Raw genomic sequence first — 16,101 nt, 5'->3', positions numbered from 1 at the left:
TACATAGTGAGTTTCAGGACAGGCAGGGCTATGTAGAGGGACCTTTCCCCAAGAAAAAAGAATGATATAAAAGCATTTATACATATATTCCACACAGAATCTTAGTACTATACCTACTAATCCTTGTGCAAATCCTTTCAGAACGAGGCAAAAAATTAAAATCTAAAAGAAAACCCAGACTATATTTCCTAATTTGTGCATTTCCTTCTGGTTTCACCATCACTGTTCAGTGCTCTGTGAACACTTCTGACTCTCGAAGCTCATGCCAACGGTGTTCCACTTTCCATGATCTCCTCTATCCCAAGTCTTCTGACCTGAGATCTTCCCCCCAAAGAAGCATTTCCTACCACAGTCCATGCCTTCATCCACCCCTCTCCAGTTAGCACCATTGCACTGGGAATCCAATGTGCCTGGGAGGCCCAACCCAAATTTCTAGGCTCCCTAGGCTTTCCATGTTCACAACTTCCTAGGACTGCTTCTCTGTCCTCTACCACAGTCAAATCCTCCTACCGGGGCCACCTGTGTTCACGCCTCACGAGGACCCCTTTCTCTTATCAAGACCTTCTTTTCTCTCTTGACCACCTCCTCCCACCAAGACCACTGCTCACACAGTCCCCCGTTAAGAAATTTCCCTTGGAAATCAAATCCCCAATACTGACCACAGCTCCAAACGCACCACCACCCTCCTGGGTATTTCTCTAGCCCAAACGACAAACAAAAAAGAGTCAGAACCAGCGACTTCAGTTTAGATGCTTTAATAGCATGTTTGATTAGTCCCCCAGCTAGAACAACATTGTGACTGGTTGAGGTTGAAGGGGTGGTAGACCCTCCAACCTCTGAGACCTAGGCACCTTTAGTTCTCATTGGGTTCGGACGTCTCTTCATCGATAGATCTGGGGTCTCCGAAGAGTTCGTGGAGCTGCTCGTTGTTCTCTACCACTTGATACACGTGTTCTGGGGTGATGCGCTTCCTGCCGTTGGTGTGGGCCTCCTCGCCAGCCAGATCAAGGATGTTAGATGCAATGTACTCGAGCACACCGGCTAGGAATACTGGTGCAGAAGAGCTCAGGCGGCGGGAATATTTGCCCTCTCTCAGGTAGTGGTCTACCCGGCTAACAGGAAATTGAAGCTCTGCTCTGGTGGAGCGGGAGATGTTGCGTCTGCTGGAGATTTTGTTTCTGTAGGAGGTGTTGCCTTTGAAGATGTTTCCTCTGGATCTTCTTCTAGCCATGGTGCTTGTTTGAAGAGACTGGCTGAACTCCACGGCTCTTCTGGCCTGGGTCTCTCACAATAACCAACCCTCTGAACTACACATGTATTTATCTCTTCAGGACAAGTTTCTGTTACAACACAGACTTTATGATGTCACTGGTATCCACTGAGCTGATGGTCAGCACAGAAATGCCCATATTAGGAAAGAAACTGCCCACCGTTTCATGTGTGTGTGTTATACATATACATATGCACATGTTGCCTGGGTGTGGGTGCATGTGTGTTTGTGTAAGTGTGTGTGCATATGTGTGCGCCCTGAATTTGTTATCTGGAATCATCCTTGATCACTTTTCTGTCTTATTTACTGAGACAAGATCTCTCAATTCAAGTCAGAGCTCACCAATACAGAGAATCTTACTTACTAGCCACCTTACTTGAGAGATCCTGCCTTAGGCTTTCACAGCTGGAATTACAGACAAGCCACCAAGCCCACCTGATTACATCCTCTTTTGATGGGAACCCTTTCTATTGATTTTTATATTCTGACAAGACCTCTGCATCAATGGAAAACTCCTACCCAGAGGATGAAACTCTATGTTATGTATCAGACTCTAGCTTTCTCTCAATTGATATAGTCACCTTAGTGTTCCCAATCAGTATTCCTGTTTGTAGTTTTTACTCTTCTTTGAACTGCGCATCACATTTGCCATTTCATTTAATATCTGCCAGATATTTACATGTTAAGTATGTAACGTGTTCATATCTCCTTGAGGATTTTGATTTTACAATTTTAGATCATCTTACCCCCCCCCCCCCCCCGTTTTGGAGCACATCCACAAATATACTTAACTGATTTACTTTATCTGAGACACTTTACAGCTATTTCCAGTTCAATGACAGGAATGTACTCCCATGCCTACCCTTTTCATCAGTTCATGTGATTCCTATACATCAACAGAACACTTAAAATTTATTTTTACCATATAGTCATTGTACCAATTAATGGATTTTTCATATTTTTAATATTTATTTATTGGGGAGCATAATGTTCTGGCAAGCATTTGGGAGTCGGGGAACAACTTGAGGAGTTGGTTCTCTCTTTCCACCATATGGAAGTCACTAGTGTAAGTACTAGTCTGGGCCTCCATCTTTGTAGGCCCCCCACCCTCACCAAATCTGACCCCTCCCCGAGGAGTGGCAGGACAGCCCTGCCCCTGTGCCCACCAACCTGACCCCTCCCCCAAGGAGGGGCAAGACAGCCCCACCCCTGTGCCCACCAAACCTGAATCCTCCCCTGAGGTGGGGCAAGGCAACCTGCCAAAACCTTGACCCCTTCCTCAAGGAGGGGCAAGACAGCCCCACCCCTGTGCCTGCCAAAACCTTGACCCCTCCCCCGAGGAGGGCCAAGATAGCCCACCAAAACCTTGACCACTCCCCAAGTCTATTTAAACTGCACCTGGGAAAGTGAGGCCTTTTCTCCCCACTCCTCCACTAGTTACCCCTACCCCCACCCCTCCCCCAACCCCCCACTTCCCCTACCCCCAAATCCCCACCTGAGAATGCAGAAATCCCATTAAACCTGGATATCCTTTAATTCGGCTCTATGTCATTTGGCTTGATTGGGATTTTTGCTAGGCACAGAGCTTGCATTAGGAAAATTCCTAACAACTAGGTGTAGAGACAGTGCTCTTAACAGTTAAGTCATCTCTCCAGCCCTTGTGTAAAGTTCTTTTTGATTCCATTTTTACTATTGTGTTTTCTTCATTTCCAATTTAGTGTGCTGGCTTTTTTCCCCCTATTCCTTTACAGTTGATAAGTTATTGTCCATTGTTAACAACAGTGACTGACACTTTTCTGGTTTTGTTCTATTTTCTATTAAGATAAAGTTTACATAACATAAAATTTACCATCTTAGCCAGTTATAAAATTTGGTGTCTACTGGCAAGGTTATGAAACTGTTAGGATCCAACCATGGTCACTGCCCATGGAAACTGCATCCTGGAAACCAGATTCAAATGTCCTTACAGTTCTCATACCTCCAATCCTTTGCAGAGTAGCTTTAAGGTATTATGAGGTCTGATGCCCCAGTCTGGTATCGAACTCTTATATAGGCATGGACGGCCTTGAATTTCTGATACTCGTGCCTCCACCTCCCAAATGCTGAATTACAGGCATGTGTCACCATACCTGGTTTATTTTGTGCTAGTGTAAGGGATTAAACCCAGAGAGGTTCAGGCAAGTTAGGCAAGCATTCTAGCGACTAGGCCACATTCAAGACTTCCACCCCTTTTTGAGACAGAGTATCTCTCATATATAGCAGACTGGAAACAAGGAATCTTAGACTTCTTATTTTCCTGTTCCAAGCGCTGTAGTAAAGGGTGCACCACCACATTTGGTTTGTGTGGTTCTGGGGACTGAACTCAGGGCTTCATGTATGCTAAGTAAACACTCTACCTACTGAGCTATGATACATTCCTAGCCCCTTTTGTGTTTCTTCCATTTCTTTTTCTTTTTTCTATGGTAATGAAAACTGAACTGAAGGCCAAGCATTTGCTAAGCAAGCGCTCTTCCACTGACCCACATTCCCAGTCCTACCGTCTGACATCCATCGAAAACAGACTTACCTTCCTTTATGCACTCATCTCAGTACTCCTTCTTATATCTTCAGGTCTGTTCTTTGGTCTACTTTTTGAGGTAATTTTAACATCTTTTTTTCTCATGATCTAAATAGAATCTTTAAATATGTTCATTTTGTAAAAACTCTAAATCTTTGGTGATATGCAAAATATTCATCAGTATGGTTATAGAATAGGATCATTTCAGGTTCCCTATCTTCAGCTGCCCCAGGAACTAACTGGGGACCTCGCCTTGGGCACCTGGAAGCCCCTCTATGTCCAAATCTCTTCCCAACCCTAAGATGGCTCCCTTAATTAAGATATGTGCTTCCCTGCTGCCCTATCCAACCTTCCTTTATCCCAGTCATCCCGTTGCCCCAAGTTCTCCCCATCCTACCCTTCTCACTTTTCTCTCCCCATCTCCCCTTACCCCCTCCCACCCCACCCTTAAGATCCCGATTTTTTGCCTGGCAATCTTGTCTACTTCCCCTACCCAGGAGGATAGCTATATGTTTTTCTTTGGGTTCACCTTCTTATTTAGCTTCTTTAGGATATCCAATTATAGACTCACTGACCTTTATTTAAGGCTAGAAACCAATTATGAGTGAGTACATCTCATGTTCATCTTTTTGGGTCTGGGTTACCTCACTCAGGATAGTATTTTCTATTTCCATCCATTTGCATGCAAAATTTGAGAAGTCATTGTTTTTTACCGCTGAGTAGTACTCTAATGTGCATATATTCCACACTTTCTTCATCCATTCTTCCATTGAAGGACATCTAGGTTGTTTCCAGGTTCTGGCTATTATAAATAATGCTGCTATGAACATAGTTGAACAAATGCCCTTGTCATATGATCGGGCATCTCTTGGGTATATTCCCAAGAGTGGTATTGCTGGGTCCAGGGGTAGGTTGATCCCGAATTTCCTGAGAAACCGAAACACTGCTTTCCAAAGTGGTTGCACAAGTTTGCATTCCCACCAGCAATGAATGAGGGAACCCCTTCCTCCACAACCTCTCCAGCAGAGGCTATCATTGGTGTTTTTGACTTTAGCCATTCTGACAGGTGTAAGATGATATCTCAAAGTTGTCTTGATTTGCATTTCCCTGATCGCTAAGGAGGTTGAGCATGACCTTAAGTGTCTTTTGGCCATTTGAACTTCTTCTGTTGAGAATTCACTGTTCAGATCAGTGCCCCATTTTTTAATTGGGTTAATTAGCATTTTAAAGTCTAGTTTCTTGAGTTCTTTATATATTTTGGAGATCAGACCTTTGTCTGTTGTGGGGTTGGTGAAGATCTTCTCCCAGTCAGTGGGTTGCCTTTTTGTCTTAGTGACAGTGTCCTTTGCTTTACAGAAGCTTCTCAGTTTCAGTAGGTCCCATTTATTCAATGTTGCCCTTAATGTCTGTGCTGCTGGGGTTATACCTAGGAAGCGATCACCTGTGCCCATCTGTTGTAGGGTACTTCCCAATTTCTCTTCTATCAGGTTCAGTGTGCTTGGACTGATATTGAGGTCTTTGATCCATTTGGACTTGAGTTTTGTGCATGGAGATAGATATGGGTCAATTTTCATTCTTCTACAGGTTGACATCCAGTTGTGCCAGCACCATTTGCTGAAGATGGTCTCTTTCTTCCATTGTATACTTTTAGCTCCTTTATCGAAAATGAGGTGTTCATAGGTTTGTGGGTTAAAATCTGGGTCTTCTATATGATTCCATTGGTCGACTTCTCTATTTTTATACCAATACCAAGCTGTTTTCAATACTTTAGCTCTGTAGTAGAGTTTGAAGTCAGGTAGAACCTTCATCTGGCGATGGATGGAGATAGAGACAGAGACCCACACTGGAGTACTGGACTGAGCTCCCAAAGTCCCAATGAGGAACAGAAGGAGGGAGAAGATGAGCAAGAAAGTCAGGACCAAGAGGGGTGCACCCACCCACGGAGACAGTGGGGCTGATCTATTGGGAGCTCACCAAGGCCAGCTGGACTGTGACTGAAAAAGCAGGGGATAAAACCGGACTCTCTGAATATGGCGGACAATGAGGGCTGCTGAGAAGCCAAGGACAATGGCACTGGGTTTTGATCCTACTTCATGTTCTGGCTTCGTGGGAGCCTAGCCAGTTTGGATGTTCACCTTCCTAGACCAGGATGAAGGGGGGAGGACTTTGGACTTTCCACAGGGCAGGGAACCCTGACTGCTCTTCAGACTTGAGAGGGAGGGGGAGAGGAATGGGGGGAGAGGGAGAGGAGTGGGGGGACGGGGAGAGGAGTGTGGGGGGGGTGGAGTGGGAGGCTGGGAGGAGGCGGAAATTGTTTTTTTCTCAATAAAAAAATAAAAAAAACTCTAAATCTTAAATTTAAAAAATCACAGAATCTTGCTTCTTGTACAGAGAGCTTCAGTGACTATAACTGTGGCAGGAACCTGAAAATACTCTTTAGCATCTCCTCTGCTTTACCTTCATATCTAATTAGTCATCAGTTATTCCTTCTCCATATCTTTAATATCGTTTCAAGAATCCATTATGACCATTCTACTCCAATGCATTATCACTGTCCCCTACACATTGTAGTGACACACTTACTGTCCTTCCTATTCCTTCCCAGACTATCTTCCAATTCATTTCCAAGGGTGGTCATTTACTAATACTAAATCTGCTTGTGACACTGTATCACTTAGAACTCATCAGTGGCTTCCCATTCCATGTGGGCTAACACTTTAAATCTTAAGATGCTCTATATTGTTTTTCCATAGTCTCTGCCTCATTGGCCATTTTTAAATATAAATCTATGTTCTAGAAAAGTCTGACTCATTTCCAACCTTGGTTAGAATCCACAAAGTCTCCTTAACTTTTACTTTTCATACTTTATCAGAAGTAAAATAAATACACGATTAATGATTTATTTCATGTCTGACATTTTCTTTCAAGGTGATAGGAGCCTGCCCATTTCATTAACACTTTATCGTCAGAGACAAGCGCAGAGACTAGAACACAGAACATACTCAATAGATCCTCACTGCATCCATGAATGAAACTACACAAATCTAATCTTAGCTCACAGTTCCTCTAGTAGGTATGATTTCCCTCTTCAAGCAGATGAAAAGAACACCCTCTATGTCATGGGACACCACGAGAAACAAATGCTACGAGGTTCAGCACAGTACCTGCCATAAAATAAGTGTCCATGGAACAATCTTTATTACAGTCAATTTTACCTCCTATAGTAAAATACAGAAGGGTACCCTCAAGCAAGACGAATGGTAAGCTGTCTGAACCTTCCCAGAGCAGAATAATCTTAGAATTCTAACCTGAGTTTAAGAGCAACATATCCTCTAAGATCCCAGTGACTTGATCAAGCTTCTGCTGACTAAACTGAAGAAGTCAAAGACTGCCCACCTTATCCAAAATGAAATTTCACAGAGACAGGATGTGTTATTTGTTAACTATACAAAAATTTTGTAATAGTGCATGATGTTATTTACATAAAATAGGCACAATAGACATATCCACAGAAATAGCAAGAAGATTTGCAGTTGCTAAGGACAAGAGAACAAGGAAAAAATAGTGACTGATAATGTGTAGGTTACTTCTATGTTCTAAATTTTAGAGTCTAAAATGATAGGTAACAGTTATGTTGGCACAACACTATAAATATACTAAAACTACTGAATTTGCTTTACAAATTAGACTGCAGTTAAAAAGAAAATAACCCTTTAGCTATCATGTAGATGGCTCAAGACCACAAAAATGACTCAGTTTCACACCTGGAAGCAGTACCACACTGTAAAGGAAGCCTAAACTCTGCCCACATGGACAAGAGGTGAGTCTCTAAGAACATATCAGTATATGAGTCTTCAATAAATTCTAACTCCCACATATTTGAGCCACCTCAGCTGGTCCACACTAGAGCACAGATAAACTTATCCTTTTGAACCCTGACCAAAATACAGATTCATAAGCCCCCTCCTCCAAAAAGTGTTACCATTTTAACTTACTGGGAGTTTAGGTTAGCAAAGAGAACACAGATTCAGAACAAATGAACATCTAAATGGGTTTCACCCAAATAAAAATTGTTTTGCTTCTCATTTTGAACCTCAAATAAAAACAGAAAATTAAAAAAACATGCATACATACTTCTTCCAGTAGTGATGTTCTGCTGCAACACGGTAATATACAGCTGTAGGGTCAGTTGTGGGGCAGAGCCTAGGAAAGCCTGGATCACTGATGCCCGACTGAAGGCGGAACGGTGGGTAAACATCTTGCCTTCTGCCTGGCCCACCTCCTTCTCAACCTCCTCTGAGAGGCCATCGTTTGGCATCTGTCGTTTCTTAGTGATGCTCACATAAGGCTCTTCATTCGGGTTGGACTGACAGTAGAGGCAAAAGACTTCAAAACACCTAGGAACAAATTAATGAGTCATTGCAATTAATGACTGGCAGAATTCTGTCCTTTCCCAGTCATCTTGTTTTCACTTAGCCTGATTCTCAAACCCTTGCCCGGCTATTCTAAATCTCTCCAAATCACTCGCTCTAAGGATCAGTTCTTAGGGGTTCAGTCTTCTACAAGGACTCCAGTAGACCACTGGGTATTGAGAGAGAATCAAGAAAAGGTGACACTGAAAGCTACCAAGGCAAAGAAAACAAGACAATGGGAAGCAGTTAACACTCTAGAGCCACAGAAAAAAAATGGTTAGCTTTTCTTCCTGACATACATTACCTGTGCAGCTGTAGATAAAGCCCTTAGATTCTGAACTTTCCCTCTCAATAATAAAATAGAGAAAACACATACTCTGTCATCCTGCTACGAAAGAGGACTAAAGGGTATAGGGCTGTGTGTAAACGTTCCACATAAAACTGATGCCACAAACCAGCCTAGTTAAAAAAGGATGTGCAGGCTCACTTAATCATCTCAGCACTCTCTAGACTCTAGAGGCTTGGGAAGAATAATTGTCAAGCATTCAAGGCCAGTGTGGGCTATACAGTGAGTTATAGATGAGCCTGGGCTACAATAAGGCTGAGAGATGGTGGAGGAAGCGGGGATGGAGGGAGGGAGGAAGGGAGGGAGGAAAGGAGGAGGGGAACATGAAGATGAATGAAATTAGGTACTTTTATAGCACATAGTTACTAAATGCTAAGAATTTAGAATTCATTGAAAGACCACAACATATTATCTATTTTTTTATCCTAATAATCCCATATTGGCCATGGTAAATTCAAACATGCCTGGGGTTGGCAAATGCCTTATTTAAGGAGTTCGAAGCCTGCTCTAGGGACACATCCTTAAGGAACCAGTGTCTAAAATTTTTGTCTCTAGATAATATTATAGATAGACACTGATGGAAAGAAAAAGTACTGGTGGCTATGATTTGTTTAAAACAAATACACACACACACACACACACACACACAGAGAGAGAGAGAGAGAGAGAGAGAGAGAGAGAGAGAGAGAGAGGATAGATTTGATGGATGGATCAATGGAAAGGTACATGAAACAAAATGTTAATTATAGAATCTAGGATGCAGGTACTTGGGTGTACAAGTCAATAAGGTTTTCTTCTGCATGTTTGAAAGCTTACATAATGAAATGCTAGGAAAAACAAGTTTTCCCTTAGTTTTAAACATTGACTTTTATGACCTAAAACAGGCACTTTCATAACAATCTTACAATGCTGCTAGATTTTATGGCTTCATTGGGTTTATTGAATGTTGTTAACTTTATAATATCACCTGGAGGTATCTATGACAACCTAAGTACATTTATAATTTCAAATAGTAAATTAAAACCTTCTTTTTGATGCATGAAAAGAAATACAACAGCCTTTCCGGTAAACACGAAGTGGACAGATTTCATGATTATTACCTTTGTTCACTTCTTTCTAGGGGGAAGAAAGTGTGTGGTTTGTGTATTGGGGAAGTCTGTCTACTGTCTTGTAATATATATTCAATTTAAGATGATTGTTGGAGCATCGAAAGTGGCAATGCATAGAAGATCGAATAAAATGGTCATGGTATTTATTCTCAAAGTGGTGATGACAGCAGATGTAGTTTACTAAATCTGTCTACTATCTATCTTGTAATATGTTTTCAATCAAAGATTCTTTAATATATTTTATCAAGACATGGCAGTATAGTCTAGTTTGTTCAGAAGAAAAAATGATAATACTTTAGTTCATGAATTCAAGGCTACCTCCTCCAAAATTTAAACCTTTGACTGACAATGAACACCCCTGTTAATATTGTTAGACCATCAAAAGTGGCAAGGTGTAGAAGAGAGGTTAAAGTGGTCGTGCTATTTCTTCTCAAAGAAGTGATGACAGCAGATGTACTTTACTAGATAGCTTAAAGACTCCCACTCCATTCATTCAGAGGTGCTCACTTTCTAGACGGGATAATGGAGCATATACAGAATAAATATAATATGTAACACAACAATATTTATGTTGTACTTTTAGTTCACATGATAGTTTCTGATATACCAGCTCACAAAGAAACCTTACAAAAGAATTTAAATCAGCATCATTTCTAATAGCAAAATAATGGGATTATTTTAGAGGTCTTCAAAATGAAAGGATAAATATATACAAGCACATCCATTCAACTAAATACTATGTTGTTCTCAAAACCAACAGTTGAGGAAAATGTCTAACATAAATAGCATCTGGTGAGATGGCTTAGTGGGTGAAGGTGCTTGCTACCAAACCCGAGCACTTGAGTTTAATCCCTGGGTTTCTGTTGAGTAGTGAAAGAAGAGAACAGACTCTCCCAAGCTGTCCTCTGACCTTCACACAGGCACCCAGATATGTGTGAGACATGTGTACATGCACGCAAACACAGACACACAAATACACAATCAAATTTGCTTTTTCAAAGGAATTAAAATCCTGGGCTTGGAATATAGTCTGCTCAGCATGTATTAGGCCCTAGATTCAATCCATAACAATCTAATTTATTAAAATAAAAATACATTTATCATATTTGAAAAAATATTTTATCATATTTGATAAGGAAAGCAATTTTTTCAGTTTCTTTTTTTTCTTTTTGTAAATTGATTTTTATTGAGCTTTACATTTTTCTCTGCTCCCCTCCCCTTCAACCCTCTCCCAAGGTTCCCATGCTCCCAATTTACTCAGGATATCTTGTCTTTTTCTACTTCCCATGTAGATTAGATCTATGTAAGTCTCTCTTAGTGTCCTCACTGATGTCTAAGTTCTCTGGAATTGGGAAGCAAATTTAAGAGAAACCGTCAAACATATATTCACACAAACATACACATGAACAGTGAAATGACAGAACTGAATTATTGTGACTCAAAAGTGCCAATTGTTAAAAAGAAATTGTGTAAACAAGTTGTTAAACAACTAGCACATTGGTCAGACTTGATGGGGATAAATAAATTTTGTAAATTAGTAAACTGCTGGAATTTGGGTTCATTTTTCCTGACAGTTTACAATCGTACCCCATAAAATTACTAGCAAGGATACAAAACAAAGCATTAAGAATTATTCTCTTTAAGCAGTTGAATTAAAGATTTTATTTTCTTCACTGTACAAATATATTTTGTTTCTCTGTTATTTTAAAAAATATTCTTTATTTGTGATTTAAAAGTTAAAGTTAGAGATTTTAAAGATCAAAATAAACAAGCAAAGGTAGAACATGCTAAAAGCTGCTCTAAGAAATGAATGAATGAAATAAGGGTTTGTATAAAAATGAAACTCTATTGATGTTTGAGGAGAGTATATAAAATAGGAATCATTTATAGAATTTTTTAAATGAAACTTGAGATCAACTTATGCAAATGACAAAGTTTCCAGCAAAAAAAAAAAATAACGGCACAGGAAGCTCCAATGTTGGAGCCTCTCACAATTCACTGCTTTCCCCAAGTGATTTATTTTTGTCCTCCTTTTAGACAGGGTCTCTCTATGTTGTCCTGGCTGTCCTGGAGCTCACTATGTAGACCAGGCTGGCCTCGAACTCATAGAGATTCACCTGCCTCTGCCTCTGCCTCTGCCTCTGCCTCTGAGTGCTGGGATTAAAGTTATACACCACCATGCCTGGCATATCTTAACAAAACTTCAAACAATGTATCTTATAAATTTATGAACTGTCCCAAGACCTCTTACTACTACTACTACTACTACTACTAAACACTTACTACTACTTCTAAAAACTAAGAAACAAACTATTGTTTTCTTCAAATTCTGCCAAGACTTATCTAATTACTCCAATGTTGCTTAGAGGGTTGGTTTTAATTGTTGCTTCTCTGCACAAACTACTTGAATAAAATCACCCAAGGTAAGGGCTAAGGATGTAGGTCAGTGGTAGAGGACCAGCATCCTTCATAAAGATTATTCAAGGTAGTTTTTCAATATCACATACTCCATTGGTCAGGAAGCTTTTGTGTAATGTATTTTAGGTTCTATAGGCTATCAGGGTCTCTGCGCAACTCTGCCTCTGCGGACAAATAATATATAAAGAAATGACTATAGATAGTTATATTCCAATAAAACTTTATTTATGGGGGCTGGAGAGATGGCTCAGAGGTTAAGAACACTGACTGTTCTTCCAGAGGTCCTGAGTTCAATTCCCAGCAACCACATGGTGGTTCATAATCATCTGTGATGAGATCTGGTTCCCTCTTCTGGCCTCCAGCCATATATGGAGGCCAAATGTTTTATACATAATAAATAAATCTTAAAAAAGAAAGAAAATAGAAAAAAACTTTATATTTACAAAAACAGGTGGTGGCATGATTTGGCCAGTGGAGCACAGCCTGCAGACCTCATGATGATCTTTGCTGTAGATATTTAGTAATTTGATCATTTTTTTCACTCAGTTCCATTTTCTAGCAATAATATAATTCATTTGTCAATCATAACAGCAGTTTGTCCCCTAGGTAAAACTAGGCATGTTGGTGGCAGCACAAATGACTTGAGGTACCAAGGACCCTAATGAAAATACTTTTTCCAAAGAAATATTTGGTTTTTCCAGAATATTTAGTATAACTTAAAGATTTTCCTTCAAATTGGAAAAAAGATAATTCAAGACACTATCCAAAGTTCATATTAGAAAGAACTATAGAAACTATAGCTAAACATTTAAATATATGACTAAAATTATAATAAATAAATGAACTAAATAGTTCTGCCAATGACTCCCTGAAGTAATAAAGGGGTAGAAGTGAGCTAACAGTTACAGTCCATAATCATTAGTGGAAGGTATTATAGACTAAGGATCTGACATATTAAAGCAAGCACTATATAGAATAAAATATATATGCACTTTAATTGGGTCATATTGTATGAACTCAATAACAGCATCTCCCTAAAAATGGTAGTTTGGCTACCCTAACTTGAGTAGAAGTAAACTGCCCCCAAACAACTTGAAAATATTACTAAAAACCATTGCTAAGGGGTAAAAGGGAAGAAGTGTTGTGATTCCCTTGTTTGTGGGAATAACTGGATCTTTCGGAAAAGCTGATGATTTCAGAGTTCAAATTAGAACCTGTCATTAGGAAGAAATCTCAGTAATAATTTTTAAGTCCCGTTAACCAAAAATCAACAAATTTCCTTTTCATTTGCAAGCTAAGGGTCTTGAAACCTTATTTTGTCTATCTCATTTCAAAGATCGTTGGGTCCATTACTTCTTGACATAAATCAGCTAATATCTGAATATGAGACTCTTTTCCTTAATAAAGTTTTTTAAGTACATTGACGACTGAAGAATACCAAAAAATTTATAATAAAGAAGCAATTTGTCTTATGTTCATATTTAGGAGGAAAAAACCCTAAACTCACACTCTGCCATTCAGTTCTATTGTTCTTAACATCTTAATATACTCCCTTGGACTCTAGATTATAGTTGTTGTTTTTATAAGCAATATTCTATCAGCTTTGTCTTGAGGTACTCTCAACGTTAAGAGACACTTCTAAATGACAGCAATGATAGAGGATTCTTACTTGCCTGGTTACTTTTGGTTGTCTATTTTTTTTTTAAATTTTGCTCACAAATAATGAACCATTTAAAGCTTTGAAGATGGAACTGCTGATAAAGCGTACTGAACACTCTACTTTCTTTTACAGAACACAGAGAACATAATGAACCTAATTGCCTTTTGGAAGGAAGCCTTGGGAACATGCTTCAGAGCCTCATTTACTCCTTGTATAAAATGGGGACAGGGATTGAGAGCGCCTATAGCATTGGCAGAGCACGGGTTTAGTATGCCTAAGGTCCTTGATTCAACTTCCAGCACCAAAATAATAGATACGCAGTGAACAAATCCAAGAGTGAATCAGCTAAGGCATGGAGGTGTGAACCAAACCTCTCAGCACCAGCAACCTTTGTGAATTCTCAGTTCCCCAAGCCACTCCACCCAAACATGAGTTTCCTCCCCACAGATGACATTAAATGATGAGTGCCTTGTCTGAAGTCAAACCTCACTTTGCTTCTTGAGCAGGGGCACTAGCAGGGCCACAGGGCTTGCTTAGGAACATGGGTTCCCTACTAGCTAATTGATTGCCATGCTTCCTAAGTACCCCCAACCCAATTTTCTGATGCCTCCCTGACTGCCCGCAACACTACTACCAGCATAGATTTCTTGTCCTTTCTAGGAATGCCTAGTTCCTGAAGAATGGGGAACCTGTTTACCGAGTTTGCCATAACTGTTAAACAGCACAGTACAGTAAGCTAAAACGGTTGTGTTTAAAGTAGCATGCAAAGTTTTAATATTGTGAACGCTTTTTTAATCTGAACATAAACTTTTACTTTCGCATTTCCCCGAGTAAGATAAAAGATAGGAAAATAATACATTTAAATTCCCTTCAAGTTCTGAGATTAAAATCAGGTCTATTTCATGACTGTGTACTTCTTGTTTTGTGTTCATAGATATTAATTCTCAGGGCTAAGGATTTAGCCCAGTGGTAGAGCATTTGTCTAGCCTGTACCAGGCCCTGGATTGAATCCACAGCACCACAAAGAGCAACAACAACAACTTCTCCCCCCAGAAATGGCATTAACAGTTTTTCTTAACACATAGTAACTTCCTGTCTTCAAGGCACATTGTGTCCCAGATTTCATGACTATATTAGAAATTGGGCAGACTCAGAAGACATCTCTGGTACCGTATGTTTTCACGCTAGACAATAATCATCACGCTAAGAGAAAAGTAGGGTGCATGAATTTATAGACTTCTGTATATGAATTAAATAAATTTTAACAAAGCACTTAGAGTAGTGCCTGGTACACAGTTAAGTGCCATGCGCTTGATAAACTAAATTAAATGACCCATAAAGGTTCTGACTTTAACCGCGCTTAGAGTAACTTCTAAAGACCACGCATGCCAATCCTGAAGAAGTCCACTTGACCACAGAGAAAGCCACGTATTTTTAGGAGACCAAAAAAAAAAAAAAAAAGCAAAGACTGCTGCTCTTTTTGAGCAAATTCAAGTTAACACTGGCAATTCCATCTATGGGTTCTGAAATCCAGGACATCTTCGGAGACTGGAATGGGAAGGTTTGGGCAAGCAGGGCAGGTCAACCCTGGTTCTGGCCACCTGTCTCCTTCAGGAAGGCCTCTTCCCCGGCTGTGGCAGTAGAGGGGGTACCGGCCAGGGGCTGTGGCCTAAGGGCGGGTTCTGGGTTCCACACGCACCTGAACAGGGGCCCGAGCTGGAGCAGGTGCATGAGCAGCACCAGTGGCCGATCGCGGCTGAGGTCGCGGTGGACGAAGAGGAGCGTGAACTGCACCAGAGCACAGGGCATCAAGGAGAAGAGCAGCGTCAGCGCCTGCCACATGCGGTCCCCATCGGAGCGGTAGGTGCTGCTCAGGTAGAGCGCTGCTATCGTCTCGGCCACGAACAGGAACAGGGACGCTAACACCGAGGCCGGGAATTTCATCTCCGCGCCTCAGAGACTCGCCCCGCGGGTGGCGGCGGCGGCAGCGGCGGCGGCGGTGACGGTTCACCGAGCGGTTCCCAGCATGCCCGGCCCCGAGCCGCCGGCGCGCGGCGTAGCCCGCTGAGGGCACGCGGGCCCGGCCACACGCCCCGCGCAAGCCGGAGCCCAGCCTGGGGGCAACCGCCACAAGGGGGTGGGGCGGGCAGCGTGGCTCCGCTCGGACACGCCCACGCGCACCGTGCGCAGCCGCCAGCGCGCGCCACAAGCTCGCGGTGGCGCTGGGGACACTGTTCCGGGCGGGTCGCGAACCCGCGCCTTCTGACCGCAGCTGCCCGAGCACGCCTGGAGGCCGCCAACCAAGCTGGCCCGCGCGCAGCCTCTGGGT

General features: G+C 41.4%; 2 protein-coding genes across 2 annotated transcripts in view; both read right to left on the bottom strand.

Moving 5' to 3' along the window:
- Window positions 1-15,859, bottom strand: part of Xk (X-linked Kx blood group antigen, Kell and VPS13A binding protein) — a 46,790-nt gene extending 30,931 nt beyond the window's left edge. Inside the window, exons 1-2 of the mRNA XM_075958342.1 lie at window positions 15,472-15,859; window positions 7,962-8,224 (exon numbers count right to left, since the gene is read on the bottom strand). Of these exons, the coding sequence (XP_075814457.1) occupies window positions 7,962-8,224; window positions 15,472-15,716 (508 nt within the window). The 5' untranslated portion in view covers window positions 15,717-15,859. The remainder of the gene's footprint in view (window positions 1-7,961; window positions 8,225-15,471) is intronic.
- Window positions 854-3,821, bottom strand: H2al3 (H2A.L variant histone 3). The gene is made up of 2 exons (XM_075958343.1): window positions 3,808-3,821; window positions 854-1,163 (listed from the first exon to the last, which is right to left on the bottom strand). The coding sequence occupies exons 1-2, from the start codon at window positions 3,819-3,821 to the stop codon at window positions 854-856; spliced, it is 324 nt and encodes a 107-aa protein (XP_075814458.1).
- Window positions 15,860-16,101: the final 242 nt, after the last annotated feature.

This window comes from Microtus pennsylvanicus, chromosome X (assembly GCF_037038515.1).
Source record: "Microtus pennsylvanicus isolate mMicPen1 chromosome X, mMicPen1.hap1, whole genome shotgun sequence".
Classification (NCBI taxonomy): Eukaryota; Metazoa; Chordata; class Mammalia; order Rodentia; family Cricetidae; genus Microtus; species Microtus pennsylvanicus.
This window is presented reverse-complemented; position numbering and strand designations above follow the sequence as displayed.